Here is a 20,989-nt window from a genome sequence, read left to right as displayed (position 1 = left end):
TCATATAATGTATGGTCCTTTTAACTGACTTGTTTCACTTAGCATAATGTGTTCAAGGTTCACCCATGTTGCAGTATGTATTAGTGCTTTATTCCTTTTTCATGGCTGAGTAATATTCCATTGTGTGGATATACTATATTTTATGTATCCATTAATTCACTGATGGACATTTGGGTTGTTTCTACCTTTTGTCTATTGTGAATAATACTGCTTTGAACATTTGTGTGCAGGTATCTGCTGGAGTCCTTGATTTCAGTTATTTTGGGTATATACCTAGGAGTGAAATTGCTGGGTCATATGGTAATTATATATTTATAATGTATATAATTTTAAGTTATATGTAACAATTTAACTTATTGAAGAACAGTGAAACCATTTCAACAATGACTGTACCATTTTACATTCCCATAAGCAATGTATGAGGATTCCCCTTTTTCTATATCCTAACTTGTTATTTTCTGATTATTATTGTTGCCATCTTAGTGGGTGTGAAGTGATAACTCATTGTGGTTTTTGATTTGCATGTCAGTAACGACTCATGTTGATTCTGGGAGGGATTGGGGGCAGGAGGAGAAGGGGACGACAGAGGATGAGATGGCTGGATGTCATCACCGACTCGATGGACTTGAGTCTGAGTGAACTCCGAGAATTGGTGATGGACAGGGAAGCCTGGTGTGCTGTGATTCATGGGGTCACAAAGAGTCGGACACGACTGAGCGACTGAACTGAACTGAACTGAATGACTCATGATGTTGAATATCTTTTAATTTACCATTTACATATCTTTAGATAAATGTTTATTCAGATCTTTTTTAGATTTTAAAAATCAGGTCCCTTTTCATTTTTTACTTATGAGAGTTCATTAGATAATCTGGATACAAGACCCTTATCAGATACGTGGTTTTCAAAGAATTTTTCTCAGTCTGTGAGTTGTCTTTTCACTTTTTTGATAGTCTTTTTTGTCACACAAAAGTTTTTCATTTTGATGAAGTCCAATTGATTTTGTTTCTTTTGTCACTTACACTTTGCCTCACTGAAATTCACAAAGATTTACCCCTGTATTTTCTCCTAAGGGCTTTATAATTTTAGGTCTTACATTTTGGCTTTCAGTCACTTTGAGTTAATTGTTGTATATGAGGTAGAGATCAAAAATCATTTATATGAAGTAGGAATCAAAATCATTCTTTTGCATATGGATATCCAGATTCCTCAGCACCAGTTTGTAATGTTGTTTAAGTCATTTATATCCTGTTGATAATCTGTCTAGTTGCTCTCGCCATTATTTAAAATAGGATATTAATATCTATAGTTATGAGTGTGCCAGTTTTTTTAAATTTATTTTCTAATTGCAGGGAAATTGCTTTACAATATCATTTTATTTATTTTTGGCTATGCTAGGTCCTCATTGCTGCTCAGGCTTTTCACTAGTTGCAGTGAGCAGGGACTCCACAGCGGTGCACGGTCTTCTCAAAGTGCTGGCTTCTCTTGTTTTGGAGCGTGGGTGGTGGGGTACGTGGGCTCAGCAGTCATGACTCCTGGGCTCTAGAGCACTGGCTCAACAGTGATGGTGCATGGGCTTAGTTGCTGCATGGCATGTGGGTTCTTCCCAGATCAGGGATCAAACAAGTGGCTCCTGCATTGGCAGACGGATTTTTTACCACGGAGCCACCAGGGAAGCCCCTAGTTATTATTTTTAAATTGCTTACTTTTCCTTTCAATTCTGTCAGTTTTTACTTCATGTCTTTTCAAGTTCTGTTGTTAGATGCATATACATTTATAATTGTAAAGGATTGGCCTTGACCCTCAATGTTTTTAAAAAATGAACTTCTTTGTCTACAGTACCAGTTTTTGTCTTAAAGTGTATCTTATCTGATATAACAATTCTAGCTCTTTTTAAGTTACTCTTTGCATAGTATATTTTCTTATCTTTTTACTTTCAACCTATTTTTATATTTGAGTGGGGAGTGTGTCTCTTATAAGCAGTTTATAATTAGATCCGGAGAAGACAATGGCACCCCACTCCAGTACTCTTGCCTGGAAAATCCCATGGACGGAGGAGCCTGGGAGGCTGCAGTCCATGGGGTCGCTAAGAGTCGGACACGCCTGAGCGACTTCACTTTCTCTTTTCACTTTCATGCATTGGAGAAGGAAATAGCAACCCACTCCAGTGTTCTTGCCTGGAGAATCCCAGGGATGGGGAAGCCTGGTGGGCTGCCGTCTATGGGGTCGCACAAAGTCGGACATGACTGAAGTGACTTAGCATAGCATAGCATAGCATATAATTAGATCTCTGCCTTTAGATTGGAGAGTTTAATCCAATTACGGTTAATGTCATATTGATATAATAGGATTCACATCTATCATCTTGCTTGTTTTCTACATATCTTATGTCTCTTTCTCTCTATTTCTCCATAACTGCCTTTTGCATTAAATATTTTCTAGTTTGTAATTTAATTCCCTTGTCATCTATTTTATCACATTTAAAAATTATTTTATTTGTAGTTTCCCTGTGGATTACAGTTAACATCTTAACTATAACAATTGGGCTTCCCAGGTGGCGCTTGTAGTAAAGAATCCACCTGCCAATGCAGGAGACACAAGAGTCGTGGGTTTGATCCCTGAGTTGACCAGTCCCTGAGTCAAGAAGATCCCTTGGAGGAGGGCATGGCAACCCACTCAAGTATTCTTGCCAGGAAAATCCCACAGACAGAGGACCCTGGTGGGTCACAGTCCATGGGGTTGCAAAGAGTCAGACATGACTAAGAGACTGAGCATGCACACTGATAGTTTGGATTAATCCTAACTTAATGTTACTACTCTATGGTTTTGTTCCCTCTCTCCTCTGTGCTATTATTACCATACACCTTATATCTTTATAAGTCCATCCATGCATAATTGTAATTATTGCTTTATGCAATTTTCCTTTAAAAGAAATAGGGACTTCCCTGGTGGTCCAGTTGTTAAGATTCTGCACTTCCACCACAGGGGATGTGGGTTCAATCCATTGTACCATTGCATGCCACATGGTACAGCCAAAGAAAAAATTAATTGAAAATAAAAATAATAAAAGAAATAGGAAAAATATTTACCAAGTAAAAATTGAATAATAATAATCTATGAAGTTACTTTTTCTAGTTTTCTTCATTTCTTCCTACAGCTTTGGGGATATTGTCTAGTATCTTTTCATTTCAGCTGAAAGGATTCCCTGTACCATTTCTTGAAGGCATGTTTAATAGTGACAAATTCCTTTACTATTTTTCTGGAAATGTCTTCAGTTTTTTGAAGGACTGTTTTGCTGGATATAGAATTTTTGCGTGCGTGCTCAGTCATATCTGAGTCTTTGTGACCCCATGGACTGTAGCCCCCCAGGCTTCTCCATCCATGGGATTCTCCAGGCAAGAATACTGGAGTGGGTTACTATTTTCCTTCTCCAGGGGATCTTCCTGACCCAAGGATTGAGCCCACAGTCTCCTACAGCTCCTACATTGGCAGGTGGCTTCTTTACCATGGAGCCATCAGGGAAGCCCATAGAATTCTTGATTGACAGAGTTTTTAAAATTTTTTTTCAGTGTTTTGAATCTCTTATTCCACTGTCTTTGGCTTCTTGGTTTTTTATGAGAAATTGGTTGTTAATCCTATTGATTATTACTTGTACATGATGAGTTGCTTCTCTCACTGCTTTCATAATTCTCCCTTTGTCTTTGATTTTAAATAGAACTGTTAGAAATAGTAGGTTTGGATAATTATTTAACATAGAGCTAGAAAGTGGAACTTCACAAAGAAATATAGGGAATGATTTGCTCCTCTAAAAGGGAGGTAGTATAGACAAAAGTGAAGGATCTATTTTCCCAGCTGAGCTGATAGAAAATATTTTTTTCTGGCTTGTGTAAATAGAATAAGAAATAGAAGTCAAGTTGGAGGTGGCCTGGACTAGGGTCATGTTTGGGAAAGGAGAAGAATTTGTTTAGCAGTAACAGCAGCTTCCTGTAAAACCTGTACTAATTAAGGCAGTTATGCACTTGTTTTCCATGAATTAAGGTATCTGCATAAGTGTGAGTACCTCAGTGTGTAAATTTGCTGAACACTTTGTCTCTGATGCTGTAGGTGATGTATTTATAGCAGAAAGTTTCTGCACTGTTAACTGACAAATAATGATGCTGGAATTTAGTTCAAACTTGTAGAATCACTACATATAACATCACTGACGGTTACACTACATATTCCTGTCTCTTTCTGGAACCATTAAAACACAAGATGTCGACCATCTGAAATATCATGGTAGTCCCCAAACATAATTATTATTTAAAGATATAAAGATTATAACCAGCCTACCAAACCTAATCTTTGGGACAGCAACATATTTGAAATTTCAATTTAGTTGAAAGCTACCATAACTTAGGAATTTACCACTTATTTTAGCAAAATGCTTAAATGTAATGAGAGTAAGAAACAAAATGGAATTATGTGTAATTGAATGCAAATGCAAGGATTTCAGTATGATTAAGCCTCTCTAAGATGTTTTCAACCAGAATTATTTGGGAATAGACAGGAAGAGATGAATGGGAGAAAATAAAGAAGTACCAATACTTTGGCAGGTGAATTTATCCACCTAATCAGAAATGGATAAGATGAGGACTTTGGAAGGTGTTATTCCACTGCTTTTTACACCTTCTAGAGAAGAACTGCTTTTGGACTATATACTTCTTGAGGGCAGGCTTCATGTTCTGTTATTACCCCTTACCCATGCCAACCTGGAAATTGGCTACCAAGTTCTCAGGAGCCACGCTGTCCTCTTCATAGCCTGTGCTTTGACTACTACTAATGATCCAGGAGAAAGAACCTCATCTCCCTCCTTCCTGTTTTTATTTTTTATTTTTTTGTGTGACCCCATGAACTATAAAATCCATGGAATTCTCTAGGCCAGAATACTGGAGTGGGTACCCTTTCCCTTCTCCAGGGGATCTTCCCAACACAGGGATTGAACCAAGGTCTCCCACATTGCAGGTGGATTCTTTACCAGCTGAGCCAGAAGGGAAGCCCCTGTTTTTAAAGTCATTTTGCAAGTCCCTTTGCCTCTCTCCTGCTGCTGCTAAGTCGCTTCAGTCGTGTCCAACTCTATGCGACCCCACAGATGGCAGCCCACCAGGCTCCCGCATCCCTGGGATTCTCCAGGCAAGAATACTGGAGTGGGTTGCCATTTCCTTCTCCAGTGCATGAAAGTGAAAAGTGAAAAGTGAAAGTGAAGTTGCTCAGTCATATCCAATTCCTAGCAACCCCATGGACTGCAGCCTACCAGGCTCCTCTGTCCATGGGATTTTCCAGGCAAGAGTACTGGAGTGGGTTGCCATTGCCTTCTCCGAGCCTCTCTCCTACCTGCTGTCAACTGATTCTCCCGTGGTATCCCCAAGGATTAGGCAGCACTGGTGTGCTGAAAAGCTCTACTAACAATTGTCTGTGTGGGCTTGCTGTGCTCATCTGTAAAATGGGATTGGACCATATGATCTCTCAGGTCCTTTCGAACTCACTTACCATTCTAGGTCTATGACCTGATTCCCTTAGTAACAGGTTGAATATAATGCTGACTACTTTAGGGTGCTCAATACACCTAATATCTGCATTTCTTACATTGGATGCCATTCTCTGAGAGGTAAGTTCTCTGCTTCTCAACCATCTCCTTACCTGTTGCATGGGCATATGAGCTAATTTCTTCAAAGATGAAAATGACCATGGCTGTATCCAGAAATGTGTTGAATAAACAAGATGTTCAGAATGTGTGCATATTACCCACTATATCCAAAGAGGTTAAACATTGTGGGGTAGGGAAACAAGTGTTTATTTAACAAAATGTTAATATGACTAAAAAGAGTCTCAGAAGATGGTGGAGAAGTCCATGTTAGAACTGATAAAGCCATTCTTACTTACTGAGCTCAATGAAAAGAAACAAATAAAGGTAAAATTATAAATATGTGTTGGCTGCAGCCTGTCATAAACTGTCCTTTTCCCCTCCCACACTTACATTCTCCTATTCCTGCTACTCTGTCACTACCATCACCACCAAATAGTTGTGTGAAATAGAGAAGGAACTCAGGTAAGATAGCCAGCCAAGCTCTTCAGTTCTAGTAGCAAGCAAAATGTACATACCCCATCCACCAAAGAGCCAACAAGGAAAATAATTTATCATAATCCCTAGGACATATACACCACCAAAATAGCACAGAATCAAGCTCTGCCCAACACTGAATACAAATTAGCTGGACTTGGCTACATGGTGCTCTTCCCAGACCTTGTGGTTAAATCGTAATGAGCTTTTTAGGAAAAACAAGGGGCCTGTATGAGAAATGGATTCCTAGGCAGAGCCAATAGGAGAAATGCTTGATGAGGTTTGGAATTTAAGAATAAGAAGCAATGATTAGAGAAACGCAGATGGGGATGAAAATGATTATATCTGTACTAGACTCCAACTCTGCTTATTTACTTCAGAGAAGTGAAATTAATCTAAGATATGCTACCAAGTGGCAAGTATTTCCATATACTAAGTGAGTGAGTATTTTATTTAGGGGATGAAAGGTGAGTGTGAAGGATAGTTTAGCCAAGTAGCAGTTATTTCATAAGTATATACAATCAACCCAGCAGAAACTTCTGCAGGTGCAATTTCTAAAAGTATTTGTATTTTGTAAATAAGTTCATTTGTATCCTAGTTTACATTCCACATATAAATGATACCATATGACATTTGTCTTTGGGTTACTTCACTTAATATGGTTATCTATAGATTCATCTATGTCGGTGCATTTTGTGTTATTTCATTCTTTTTATGACTAATATGCCTTTGGATGTATGTATATGTATATGTATGTATGTGTATTACCACATCTTCTTTATCCATTCATTTGTCAGTGGGCATTTAGGTTGTTTCCATGTCTTGGCTATTGTGAATAATGCTGCTGTGAACATTGTTGAAGAGCACCATTCTTTTGATTCATCTATTTCAACCTTTAAATCTTTTGATTCATCTATTTCAACCTTTAAATCTTTTGATTCATCTATTTCAACCTTTAAAAGTATGTGATTAGATGTGATTATTAAAATAATTTTACTCATGTTTTCTGTTTCCTATGGGAGCCTCCTTCCCTTTTAGGAATCTACAGCCTAAAACTTGGAAAGGGAAGGGTTTAAAGTGCTCTGATTTCCAAGGAAAGAATAACTAGAAACTCAGAATCTAGTTTTTCATCAAGTCCCAGCTAATTTACTTGTACCAGAGGCACCAGGCCATTTATTACACTTCAGAATAATACAGTACAACCTTAATTATCTGAAGCATATTTGAAGTTCATATTTTTCTAAGAGTACACCAGAGACGGAAAACAGTTTTCAATGAAAACCTATTTATCAACCCTGATCTAGACCTCACTTTAAAGGCAGGAAGCTCTCACAGGAAAACTAGAGGCATCTCACTAACCCTTGGTGGGCCTCCTTCTGAAAGATAGTGAACCCTTTACTCCGGCCATTGAGGTTGACTCTTAAAGCCCTGTGCTTGATGACATAGCTGCTGTGGTTCATTCACAGAGGTTATTTTTAGAGGCAAGAATTCTCATTTCCCAAAAGTATAACCACAAAATATCTATTTGGAATGAGTCCCACTTATACACTAGGACAACAGTAAATGTGCAGATCATGTCTGTGTAACCTCAGTTCCCCGAGGAAATGTGATATCCTAATATACCCTCACCCTGGGGCCTTTACCCTCCGTCAGTGGCCCTCCCACGTCTAACAAGGTGATTCCTTTGGAAACCAAGTAGAGCTATGGGGTTTTACAGATGTCTTCAAAGTAAGTTTTCCTTCCAGAAAAGAAGATACGTTTCATCCCCGAGACTTTTCACAATTTAAAACTGACATGGGGATAAAAAGGTCACTCATCTTCAACAATGGTGGTGGCCAGGGTTGAATGCCTTCCGAGGAAAACTGGACTTGGCGGCCTGAAAGGTTACCCTGCTGTATTTGCATTTTGTGGCCACACTGGCAAATCAGCCCAATCTGGCCGGCTCCTGGAGGCTAGGCCAGCCTTGACTCCAGCCTTAGAACCAGAACTGTGTTTGTGGGGCTTTTGAACCCCTAAAATGAGATTCATTCTAGTAATGCTAGAGACACTAAAGGAGGTCATTACAGAGCACGGAACTGACCCCCATTAGACCAAGTAATCTAGAAACAAGACTCACCTGGGGATTGGCAGAGGCTCACCAGGTGGCCTGAAGCAACCATGTTCAGCCCCTTAGTGCTTTGGTTGGTTTTGGCTACATCCTTTGAATTAGTTGGTTCATTTGCTTAAAAAGATTAATTTCCTGCCTTCCTCTTTCAATTTATCCCACTTTATCAGAGGAAGGGGCTCCCTCAGCCACGGGGAGTAAAGGACCTGCTGGCAGTCAGTCACTCCGTGTATCTGTACATCTGTCTAGCCTCAATATATCCAGGGCTCCCTGGCAGGAATCAGCTAAAACCATACAAAAGCAATAGCAATGGCTTATCAGACCAGGGTTGAAGAGAGGGAGATTGAGAGAACCAAAATTCGGTGAATAAATTGCTTGTTTATTTTGTTAGCCCTTTGGTTCATTTATTCTTTCGATCACCAAGCATTTCCTAAGCACCTGTTATGTGTCAGGAACGGTGCTCGTCCCAGGGCCATACCCTTTCCAATTTAATGCTGGAATACAAAAGCCTTCCTCCCTGGCCCCGTTCCAAATCCTAACCACTTTAAAGTACCTACACTTGAACTTTTTCAAGGTAAAAATGAGTACATTGCCTCATATCTCCCTCAGCTCCAAGTTCTTTATTTATAAAAATGAACCTAATAATACTTGCCCTGCTGCCTTACAGGGGTGCAAGATGGATCCACTGAGAAAATAGAAATACCTTTAATTATAAAAATAATGAAATGCTGATAGTAATGACACAATAACTAAGATTTATTGAGAGCTTATAGGCTTCCCAGTAGTAAAGAATCTGCCTGCCAATGCAGTAGACATGGCTTCGATCCCTGGGTTGGGAAGATCCCCTGGAGAAGGGATTGGCAACCCATTCCAGTATTCTTGCCTAGACAATCCCATGGACAGGGGAGCCTGGTGGGCTACAGTCCATAGGATTGCAAAGAGTCGGACATGACTGAGCAACTAAACAACACATGTCCCACAGAACAAGTCTTAGCCAGGCCATAGCTGAATGTTAACTGGAACCAAAAGTTCAGAATTCATCCTCTTCAGAGATTCAGATCTTATAAATGTATTATTTTAATATAAAATTTAATACACTATTGTGTAACTACTTACTATGTGCCAGATACTAAGATTAGTGCTTTACATGGATTACCTCATTTTATCCCCATGATAATGCAATGTGGGAGATAGGAATAGGTATTATGAAACACATTTTATAGATAAGAAATATAAGACTCAGAGAGGTAAAAGAATAACTTGCTTATAGTAACAAAGCTAGTAAATGATAAAGTCTAGATTTGAATACAAGTTTTCTTTGTCTAGAGTGAGCTTTTTAACCACCGTGCTTTGCCTCCTCTTAGAAAAGTATAAAACTCTACAGTTCTAAGCTATTAGTAATATTATTGTAGATATTTTTATTTTAAGGCAGTGGACAGCTTCCTAAAACTGCAGAGAACCTTTTCTACCACTGGGAGGGAGCCCCATGGGAATAATTGTAATTTCATCCCAAGTTCGCTTCTCTTACATCCTGGCTTGTTTTACTATCCAGGTACTTACTGAATTGGGAGGACTTATTTTCACACGTTTCCACTCTACATTAGCAAACATCAAGTAAGAATCAGGGAAGCTAGAAGTGGTAGAGAAAGCATGTGCTGTGGGTAAGAGGCAGAAGTGGAAGCAATTCCCAGGCAGGAGTGTATAGAGCCTCTGACAGGCCCCACTGCTATCTGTTACTGCACATTTCTCTCTCTGCGTGCATCCCTAGTGTACAGACCCTTATCTTCCTGGGAGCATCCAGAAGGCTTTCCCCAGCCTCTTAAAAACATTTCACCCACCCTCTCTCCTGGTGCCTCAGTATTTGGCCATGGAGTGTTACTTGTTTTGCTTCACAAAGCATTTGTAATAAGCTCTTCATGGTGGCTCCTGTGCCTGCTACTGCTTCTCCTCTTCCTCCCTTTCTGCATCTTTACGACCATCACCATCAACCTCAGCAACAGAGTTAACACGTTTGAGCCTCGCCAGGCAATGTGCTAAGCACTTTATACCCATTCTTCTATTTAGTCATTCATCCATTTAATGACTATTTAGTAAACGTTTACTTTGTACCAAACACTGCCCTACACACTGGTAATCGAAACAGACGGTTATTTCTTCTGTTAGTGGGGGTGCAACAGGGGACTATATAATTACAAACTGTGGAAAGTTCTATGAAAGAAGATACATGGGACTATGAAAGGTGAAAGGTACTATTGAATTTACATCTTCAACAATCCTGTGAAGTTAATAAATAGCATTGTCCTCTCTTTTATGGGCATGGAAACTGAAACTCGAAGAGGTTGAGTGACTTGCCCAAAGTAACACAGATAGTAAGTATGCTGAGTAGAGATTCAAATCCATGCTGGTCAGATTCCAGAGCTCACACTCTTAAGGGCTATACTTTATTGCCTCTCCAATGTGTGAAGTGCCTATATAGCCATTCATTCTAGCCCTATGCACTTTGGTTCTGGCTTCTCCTCAAACGTGTGGAGTTGCAATTGTTTCCAATTAGTTGTGGCTGTGGTTTGGTGCATTAGTTCAAAGAAACTGTGCACGCAAAGCAGAGGTCACGTGCCCTAGGTCTCGTGGATGTGCACAACGTATAAATAATAATGGCATTCCTCCAAAGCTGGGATTCATTGGAGCCACTACATTTGTTTCCCATTAGCTTATGCTACTCAAATACAAACAGTCAAGCATGTATTTACATCGCTGTGGACATGGAAAGCCGAGCCCCCAAAGCATCCCTTGCAAGTTGTATAATGCTGAGCACCCAAATAGTTCAAAATCAGTTTTGTAAGCCCAGCTCAATAGCTTTAAAAGGTAACCTGGATTCCAGATATTTTGAAAAATGCCTAGAGAGAGGTATGTGAGTGGCCAAAAGAGACAAACCTAGCTAAATCCTCAAAATATGTACCAAGCCCCATATTTTGTTATTTATCCTTTATTTTTAAAATGCTAAAGTGCTTGAAGTCAAGAAAACTCTTAGCCATGTAGCAGCAGTGATGGAATTCTTCATTCTATTCTAACCAGCTGTCTGAAGCTTTTCAAAACAAACGTGTTTATGATACGATGGTTTGGTTCTTTAAGACACAGGAGATGCGAGGCTGGGAAAAAAGCAGGAGGCATCCGGTGTCATTATCTCCCCCCTCCGCCCCTGTCCCCCCAACCGGCTTTCCCAGCCAATAACAGAAGACTTTCCCATCAAGGTATAGTTCATGGATGGTGTCTGAGAAAATGAGATTGAACTGGAAATTATCTTAGGTAAAGAAGTCAAGATGACAAAAAATGTGAATGAAGGCCCCATTAGTTGATGTCTTTACCTAAGAGAGCATAGGTTTTGTGGGGTTTTTTTGTTTTGTTTTTTTTTGAAGACCTGAGGACTTGGAAGAAGACTCTATTTTTAATGAGGACTCTATCACTTACTTAGTGCTTGGTCTAGTCTTATCTCCTCTCCCAGCCTCCCTTGACATGGGAAATGGGGATGGCAGTCTTCCTTGTTTATACAAATTGATAGTGTGGATTTGAGGATTACATGAAAGAACATATGTTAAGTCCTAGCAAAGTGTGTGGCTGATAAAGTCCATATCTTTACAATCAAGATAATTCCAAGAGGCACATTACTTATACCATATAGGCAGATCGAGAATTGCTGCTCTCTCTGTTCTTTTTTTTTTTTTTTCCCCTCTGTTCTAATTTCAGCATATTTGATCCCGCTAAGAACAACAAGTACGTCGTTTGATCTTTGTTCTCCTGTCAACCAAGCATGAAAAGAGCTTTGGCCAAATCACACTGTCCCATGCTGCAGTGTTCTTTCGTTATCTTGGTTATGGTTTTAAGAACATGAAATTGCTGTACTCTAGAAAGCCTTTTTTGCTCTTATCCTTTGGTTCTAATTTTCTTAAGTAATTATTCGAGGCTTGTTTCCTTTTATCACACAACCCTGAATACCTGTTCCAAGGAAACTTAAATATTTCCCTTTGTAATCCTGAAGTCACTCACTTTACACAAGAGTATTTTCAGTAACTACAAAGACAAAAGGTCATGGTGTCCATACCTAAGTAAAAAGGAAATCATCAGATTTTTAATAAAATGGTTTGAAGAACATGCATTAAGGATTCAGACACCTGTGGAGCTGAGGTGACTCTTGTCCAAAGATGGTTTCACTGGGTTTCTGGGAGGTGGAGTAACACTAGAGTCAGTTTAGTTCATCTCAGTCGTGTCCAACTCTTTGCGACCCCGTGAATCGCAGCACGCCAGGCCTCCCTGTCCATCACCAACTCCCGGAGTTCACTCAAACTCACGTCCATCGAGTTGGTGATGTCATCCAGCCATCTCATCCTCTGTCGTCCCCTTCTCCTCCTGCCCCCAATCCCTCCCAGCATCAGAGTCTTTTCCAATGAGTCAACTATTCGCATGAGGTGGCCAAAGTACTGGAGTTTCAGCTTTAGCATCATTCCTTCCAAAGAAATCCCAGGGCTTATCTTCTTCAGAATGGACTGGTTGGATCTCCTTGCCAGTCCAAGGGACTCTCAAGAGTCTTCTCCCACACCACAGTTCAAAAGCATCAATTCTTCAGCACCCAGCTTTCTTCACATCCATACATGACTATTGGAAAAACCATAGCCTTGACTAGACGGACCTTTGTTGGCAAAGTAATGTCTTTGCTTTTCAATATACTATCTAGGTTGGTCATAACTTTCCTTCCAAGGAGTAAGCATCTTTTAATTTCATGGCTGCAATTACCATCTCCAGTGATTTTGGAGCCCAGAAAAATAAAGTCTGACACTGTTTCCACTGTTTCCCCATCTATTTCCCATGAAGTGGTGGGACCGGATGCCATGATCTTCGTTTTCTGAATGTTGAGCTTTAAGCCAACTTTTTCACTCTCCTCTTTCACTTTCATCAAGAGGCTTTTGAGTTCCTCTTCACTTCCTGCCATAAGGGTGGTATCATCTGCATATCTGAGGTTATTGATATTTCTCCTGGCAATCTTGATTCCAGGTTGTGCTTCCTCCAGCCCAGTGTTTCTCATGATGTACTCTGCATGTAAGTTAAATAAGCAGGGTGACAATATACAGCCTTGACATACTCCTTTTCCTATTTGGAACCAGTCTGTTGTTCCATGTCCAGTTCTAACTGTTGCTTCCTGACCTGCATATAGGTTTCTCAGTAGGCAGGTCAGGTGGTCTGGTATTCCCATCTCTTTCAGAATTTTCCACAGTTTATTGTGATCCACACAGTCAAAGGCTTTGGTATAGTCAGTAAACCACAAATAGATGTTTTTCTGGAACTCTCCTGCTTTTTCCATGGTCCAGCGGATGTTGGCAATTTGATCTGTGGTTCCTCTGCCTTTTCTAAAACCAGCCTGAACATCAGGAAGTTCACGGTTCACGTATTGCTGAAGCCTGGCTTGGAGAATTTTGAGCATTACTTTACTAGCGTATGAGATGAGTGCAATTGTGCGGTAGTTTGAGCATTCTTTGGCATTGCCTTTCTTTGGGATTCGAATGAAAACTGACCTTTTCCAGTCCTGTGGCCACTGCCGAGTTTTCCAAATTTGCTGACATATTGAGTGCAGCACTTTCACAGCATCATCTTTCAGGATTTGAAATAGCTCAACTGGAAATCCATCACCTCCACTAGCTTTGTTCATAGTGATGCTTTCTAAGTCCCACTTGACTTCACATTCCAGGATGTCTGGCTCTAGGTCAGTGATCACACCATCGTGATTATCTTGGTTGTGAAGATCTTTTTTGTACTGTTCTTCTGTGTATTCTTGCCACCTCTTCTTAATATCTTCTGCTTCTCTTAGGTCCATACCATTTCTGTGCTTTATAGAGCCCATCTTTGCATGAAATGTTCCCTTGGTATCTCTGATTTTCTTGAAGAGATCTCTAGTCTTTCCCATTCTGTTGTTTTCCTCTATTTCTTTGCATTGATCGCTGAAGAAGACTTTCTTGTCTCTTCTTGCTATTCTTTGGAACTCTGCATTCAGATGCTTATATCTTTCCTTTTCTCCTTTGCCTTTCACTTCTCTTCTTTTCACAGCTATTTGTAAGGCCTCCCCAGACAGCCATTTTGCTTTTTTGCATTTCTTTTCCATGGGGATGGTCTTGATCCCTGTCTCCTGTACAATGTCACAAACCTCCTTCCATAGTTCATCAGGCAGTCTATCTATCACTAGAGTAGCCCTTCTTAAAGTGTGGTCTGTGGTTCACTCACAGGAAGGTGGGGACAGGGCAGGATGGGGCTGTGCTCCACCCCAGACCTATTCAATTAAAAGCTCTGTGGGTGGGGCCTGGAAGCTGGAGTTTTTAACAAACATCCTAGGTGATTCAGATGGAAATTGAAGACTCACTCTCACGGTACATAAAAATGTACACACCATTTGACCCAGTAATCCTACTAATGGGAAACTAAGGAAATAATCCAAAATATGGAAAGAACTATTGAATACTCCTGATGATCCATCTTTATTTATAGGCGCAAAAGATCTAGAAGTAATGTAATATTTTCAAAATTAGGAAAATGGTTAGGTAGATTTTGGTAGATCCCTGGAGGGCACTGTGTAGGTGTTTTAAACACATTTGAAGTATTACATTGATCACATTTATTCATTACAACAAATCTAGAAGACAGGCATTTCCCTCATTTTACAGATGAGGACATTGTGGTTTAGGGAGATTAAGCAGCAAAGTTAGTAGTGGAAGAAAAGAAGTTAATAAGGGGGAAAGCCAGGATTCTAACCCGAGTCACTCTAAATTCTAAAATGCAAGTTCAACTGTGTAAAAATACAGCCATTAGAAACAAACCCTACCCTCGAAAACCAAACACTGGTTCTTAAAGTTTGGAAATTGGAATTTCTCCCTTATATCCCTTTCTTTCATCTTTCTATTTTAATACTTACATAATGAAAATATGACATCATAAAATAAAAACTGATTGTATATTTAAGCAACTGTGAAAGTTTCATGTGAGTCAACAGAGTAGCAAGGAGGGTAGAAAATGGAAAAAGCTGCGCAGTGGAAAGGTCTCGTGTACTTCTCGCTAGGGCCGGCCAAATGATGCAAGGCAGAAATGTCAGGTTTCGCGAATGTTTCAGTGGGGTCGTGGAGCAAAATCATCAGACCAGTGTTTTAATAAGATCGTTTACATTACTAATCATTATTCTGAGCCCTGGCTTTTAAAAAGCTAATAGGATATTGTCCTTTGAAAATGGCAAACAGTTAATCAAAAGCATTAGGCACCTAAAGTTAACTGTACAAGGTCCTCATAACTTTCCTTTCATAAAGTGAGCATTCAGTCTGGAAGACATTGTAAAGAGTGACAGAGGGAACAAAAAGGTCAATATTGTGAATTGTAATTAGCTGATTTGATTTCTATGCCAAATTCCAGGCTGTACTAAATCCACAGTCCTCACTGGCAGCTCCTCATCTCTGACACATTACCCTTCTTTCAACACTCTGGCGCTTCAGAGTCTTTTAAGACTTTTGCATTAACATTAGCTTTCTAGGTTTGGATTGGTTTTGTTAATGTGTGAGGGTTAGGCTCATCAGCAACGTGTATGTAATATGGTTGGAAAGTGTGCTATAACCCTTCTTCAATGCTGAAGTTGTCACCCAAGTGGGAGTAATTTAAGAACTAAAGAAGTAATTTCACTGGCAAAGTTTTAAAGTTTTTTTTTTAATTGCACTTTAAAAAAAAAAACTGAAATACCAGAGAATACTGGAGGCATTGTACACGAGGTTGGAAAACAGCCTCTCAAAGATTAGCTACAGATCTCAGCCAGGGTCATCCAAAAGCCTTTAGCTATTCATTTACAAGTTTTTCTATAATTCATCTGTGCTTTGGCTTTCTCTTTTTTTATGAGGTTGTGGAAGTAGCTCTTAGAGAATTAAATATGCCACGCCACTTCCTTTTGCTTCAGTTCAGTGCTATTGAGTGCCTATCATGTGCCAGGGGCTTCCCTGGTAGCTCAGTGGTAAAGAGCCCGCCTGCCAATGCAGAAGATGAGGGTTCGATCCCTGGGTCAGGAAAATCCCCTGGAGGAGGAAATGGCAACCCATTCCAGTATTCTTGCCTGGAGAATCCCATGGACAGAGAAGCCTGGAAAGCTACAGTCCATGGGGTCACAAAAGAGTTGGCTACAACTTAGTGACTCAACGACAACTATGTGCCAGACACTGCCTTCAATGGTATGGGGTTCAAAGATAAATAAGGCATTCACTGTCTGCTGGTGGAGTGAAGCCACATGTACAATAAATAATACCAGGTTGCATTCATAAAGTGCTGTTTGGGAGGTACAGATACAGGGAGCAGTGCTGGAAGAGGGAAAGGGAGAATTATAATGAGCATCTGTGGTGGCCAAGAAGGCTTTATTAAGGAAGTGACATTTGAACTTGGCTTGAAAGGATGGAGTGCTTTCAGTCGACGGAAATGAAAACAACTCACATTAGGTGCTCAATTAATGTTTGCTGAAGGGATTAATAAAAGGCACAGATGTGAGATGTGCTTGAGAAATAGCAAGTCCACAAGGCTGTATCTAACCACAGATTCCCCTTATGTGAACAGTTCTAATTCAGGTAATCTGTGACATACATGAAAGATGTATTTTTCAAAATTGGCCTTAAAACGTGTATGTCAAAAGCAGTTTTCCCGTACATTTCATAATGGTAATGGAAGAAATTAGGGTGGTTTGGTCAAACTGAAATGACATCGTCTAGGTAGTAGTAGTTAAATAGTTAATGAACCCTGGTAGTCCATGAAACCCAAGGACCCACACAGTCAAAATGACTTGCACAACAATACTAAATGTTATTTGCCTTTTCACTGTGCTGATATTTGCACTGATGGTACAGAAGCAATAGTGAGAACAACTGTCAGTACCGCAGTATGAATCAAGGCAGTGACACCAAATTGTACTCGAAATCATTACACTTGCAGGAAAATAAAAGGCACTCCACTTAAGAATATCATTGCTAAAGCAGTACAAATGATTAATATATTAAACCTTAACAATTGAGTGTACTTTAAAAAATACATTCTGTGTTATGACATTTGACTTACGTGTAAGGTACTTATGCTACAAACTCAGTTGATATGTGTCTGAAGGAAAAGCATTTGTGAGATTATTTAAGCCATGAGCTAAATTAGCCTGTTTTACTGACTGACAAACTATGGTTATGCAGGCTTGAGTATTTGTTAGACATTTTATTTGAAAGGAACAAAGAGAGCCTGACAGTTAAAGGAAATACTGACAGTGTTTGTTGCCAAGGATAAAATTCAAACTTTAAAGAGTAAATTAAAATTTTGGAAAACTTGTATCTACCACCATGACCCTGAGAGCTTCCCAATGCTTCAGAGACTTTTTAAATGAGATTGGAGGTGATGTTAATGAATGTGATTTTTAAAATATCATATAATGAAAGGTGTCAACATTTGGGAGACCTGCAGAGCTCAGTGAACCAATATTTTCCAGATGAATCTGTGCATGATGAGACAAAATGGGTAAAAGGCCCATTCAAAATTCAAAACATACTAATGGATTTTAATGTAACATAACATGGAAAGTTTACTTATATGGTTTCATATTCAACATTGCAAGTAAGCTTTTTCACTTGTTGAGTTTTTATGTAGTTTCAATGAAAAATATCCAGAATTATCTGAAAAGGCTACTCTTAATAAAATACTTCTGTCTTTTCCCATTACATACCTGTGAGAGGCTGGATTTTCTGCAAATGTTTCAACTGAAACAACATATAACAACAGATTGAAGGGAGAAGTAGATACGTTAATCCAGGTATCATATGAAGCTAGATATTAAAGATACTTGCAAAAATGTCAAACTATGCCAGCCTTCCTTCTAATGGGTTTATGTCAGGGGAAAATATATTTCTTTTTCATTAAAAATGCTATTTATGTTAACATGTTATGGGATTTTTATTTGTTATGTTTTTAAATATTCCTTTTAATTTCTCAGTTGTAATTTCTGAGATGGTAATGTTGATAGATACAACTGTATAATCAAAAGTTCCATGATATTCCCAATAAGAGTATAAAGGGGTCCTGAAATCTAAATGTTAGAGAACTGCTGGTCTGGCTTATCCCAGCCTTTGTGTCTGTATTATACGTTTAGATGTGTAGGATGGGGGAAAGGGTAGAGAAGGAAATGTGTTTAGAGTTTGATGGTGGAGATGGTGCTGGAGTAGATGATAGAGGGGTTGGCTTCACTGATACCATTAGAGGCTGTTGCCCAGGAAAGAGCCAGCTTTTTATTGTGGATTTTTCTTTCTTTGCTTAGAAAGGGAAACAAACCTGCAGAGTCACATTTCTCTATGGTATATAGCTTGTTCCAAGTAGATCATGGCGTAACAGCTAAATCACAGGTGGAGAGCAGAAAAGTATATTTTGCAGGGACAGTGAACACAGACAGTGAAAGCCACGGAAACCAAAATGTGCCTGTGTAAATATGCAGCGTTTCTTTTCTTGGATACTTGTTCTGCAGTTGCGAAAGTCTCACTTTCTGCATATCCACATCTTTTGTTGTCCACTATTTAAAAATAGGAGGTGGACTGATATTTAGGACTAAACATGGATGGTGGGGCAGAAGCTACAGTAGGAACAGAGGGTATTGGAATACAGCCTTGGAGAGAGAGGGTGAGGAAAAGTAAAATTGCCCTCAGAAGACCACTCATGCTGTGAGCTGGGCTTCTGAGTCTGTGGTGAGACTTTTGGGAGTGGAAGTCACCCTAAAATTAAAAAGGCATCGACTGTGTGACTGAAAGGCCAGATACTGCAGAGCAAAACAGGCATGCCTCTTATTAGGTATATGATCTACAATAAAGCAGAATGAATCTCAAAGCATCTTATGGAAACTGTAGAAGATGGAGATATTTTTTAAAGTTTTTCAAGTGGTCAGGGCATAGTATGAAACAATTAATTATAAGTATTCATCTAAATGTGTATAAAATGTCACTGCCATTTTCTTCATGTGGTGGGATGCATTTGCTGATTTAATTAGGTGAATGTAAATATAGATCTAGTGGGCTTTCACAGGCATCTTTTCTGAACTTGGTGTTCTCTCAGCCTATAAATATGCTTTGCCTATCATGACTTAGTTCCTCATCAGTGACTTCTCCTCCCACGGAGGCTGAAGACATGGGAAAGTTCTGATACAATACTCATTCTGGCTACTGATGGTGGAAGTAGAGTGGAAGAGTGGAGAATCATGTCAAATGCTATGGAAAGGTCCAGAAGTATGCAGCTCTAAAGAGTATAAGCAATGTATGTCTATGTAAAGTTTGAAAATGATTTTTAAAACTTTCTGTGTAGCTCTTTTTCACATTTTAAAATGCTTCCCGTTAAAAACACACTGTCTTAGACCTACCTGAGAAATATAAAAAGTTGCTGCAATCCTGGTTGTTTTCTTTCAGCTCCTGAGGACCATGTCTGTACCCAAAGGCAGAGTTCTGGATAAAAACCTTGATGAGGAAGGGCTTGAAAGTGGAGACTGTGGCGATGATGAAGATGAGTGCATCGGAGGCTCTGGTGATGGAATGATGAAAGTGAAGAACCAGCTCCGCTTCCTTGCGGGTAAGTGATTAGTGCTGGTTCAAATCTGAGCTAAAGTGGTGATGCTTGGGAATTAAATACCAATTGAATCTGCTCTTTCTAACTTCCCTAAAATCTCTGTAACACACAATGCCATCAAGGAAAGGTGACACTTGAGAAAAATGAAGTTTTCAGGTAGCTTTTTAAAACTTCTCTGGACCTAAAAGGGTAACTTCCTGTTTTTCATTGTCTAAAATGAACTGACCTAAATCAGTTGGCTTTGTTTCTTACTGGAAATTTCCTTGGTTCTTCTCAGTTATAAAAAGAGGTGCTAAAAGAAATGCAATCTTGAGAGCCTAGTGAAAAACCAATGATGGGGTAACTTTCAAAGAAAAGATATTAGGTGACCTTCCCCTCTGAGAATGGCATATTGGTTTTTTTCCAGTAGTAGTTTAACACTGATAGGCTATGCTACATAACTGTACAGCTACCTGAAAACAAGGAGAAGAAAAATAGAGAGCTGATGCTGCCAAGAAGGCAAACAGCCATAACAAAAAATATTTCTTCACAAGCTACATTTGTATCTGTTCGCCCAATGTTCAAAATGCTTTCGTATGGATAGGCATTCTTGTTTCCATTTATACAGAGAGATAAAGTAGTGTATGACTACAAGACAATTGGGGCTCAGAGAAGAAATGAGATTCATCTAAATGAAAGAGCTAGAAATCCAACTTGGGTCTTAAGACTTCTGGTGTCTGTTCTTCTGCAATGCACAGCCTTCTCCTTGAAATCCTATTGCCTGTGGCCTCTGAGACCCTACAAGCTCCTCTTTCTGTTGCAGCCTCTTTCCTTCCCTATTTCTTTCTAATGCTGTCCTGAAACTGAATCTCTTCTTAAGCTTCTATGTTTTCTCACTTCTCCAGAGAAAATACGTATCTTATCTACTTTGGCTATTTCATTTTTTAAAATGATTTCTGTAAGTTCTTTTTTTTTTTTTTATTCTGGCAAAAAAAATCTAACATGAAATCTACCCTCTTAACAAACTTTTTAAAATCATTTCTTTTTTTTGACTGTACCAAGTCTTTAATTGCCACGCATAAGAATTTTGATCTTCATTGTGGCGTGTAGGATCTTGAGTTGCAGCATGTGAACCCTTTGTTGTGGGATAGGATCTAGTTCCCTGACCAGGGTTG

General features: G+C 39.4%; 1 protein-coding gene across 1 annotated transcript in view; it reads left to right on the top strand.

Moving 5' to 3' along the window:
* The window catches only part of GPC3 (glypican 3), a 463,174-nt gene that overhangs the window by 382,349 nt on the left and 59,836 nt on the right, over positions 1–20,989 (top strand). The window contains exon 7 of the mRNA NM_001035463.2: positions 19,679–19,838. Within this exon, the coding sequence (NP_001030540.1) occupies positions 19,679–19,838 (160 nt within the window). The remainder of the gene's footprint in view (positions 1–19,678; positions 19,839–20,989) is intronic.

Source organism: Bos taurus, chromosome X, assembly GCF_002263795.3.
Source record: "Bos taurus isolate L1 Dominette 01449 registration number 42190680 breed Hereford chromosome X, ARS-UCD2.0, whole genome shotgun sequence".
NCBI lineage: Eukaryota > Metazoa > Chordata > Mammalia > Artiodactyla > Bovidae > Bos > Bos taurus.
This window is presented reverse-complemented; position numbering and strand designations above follow the sequence as displayed.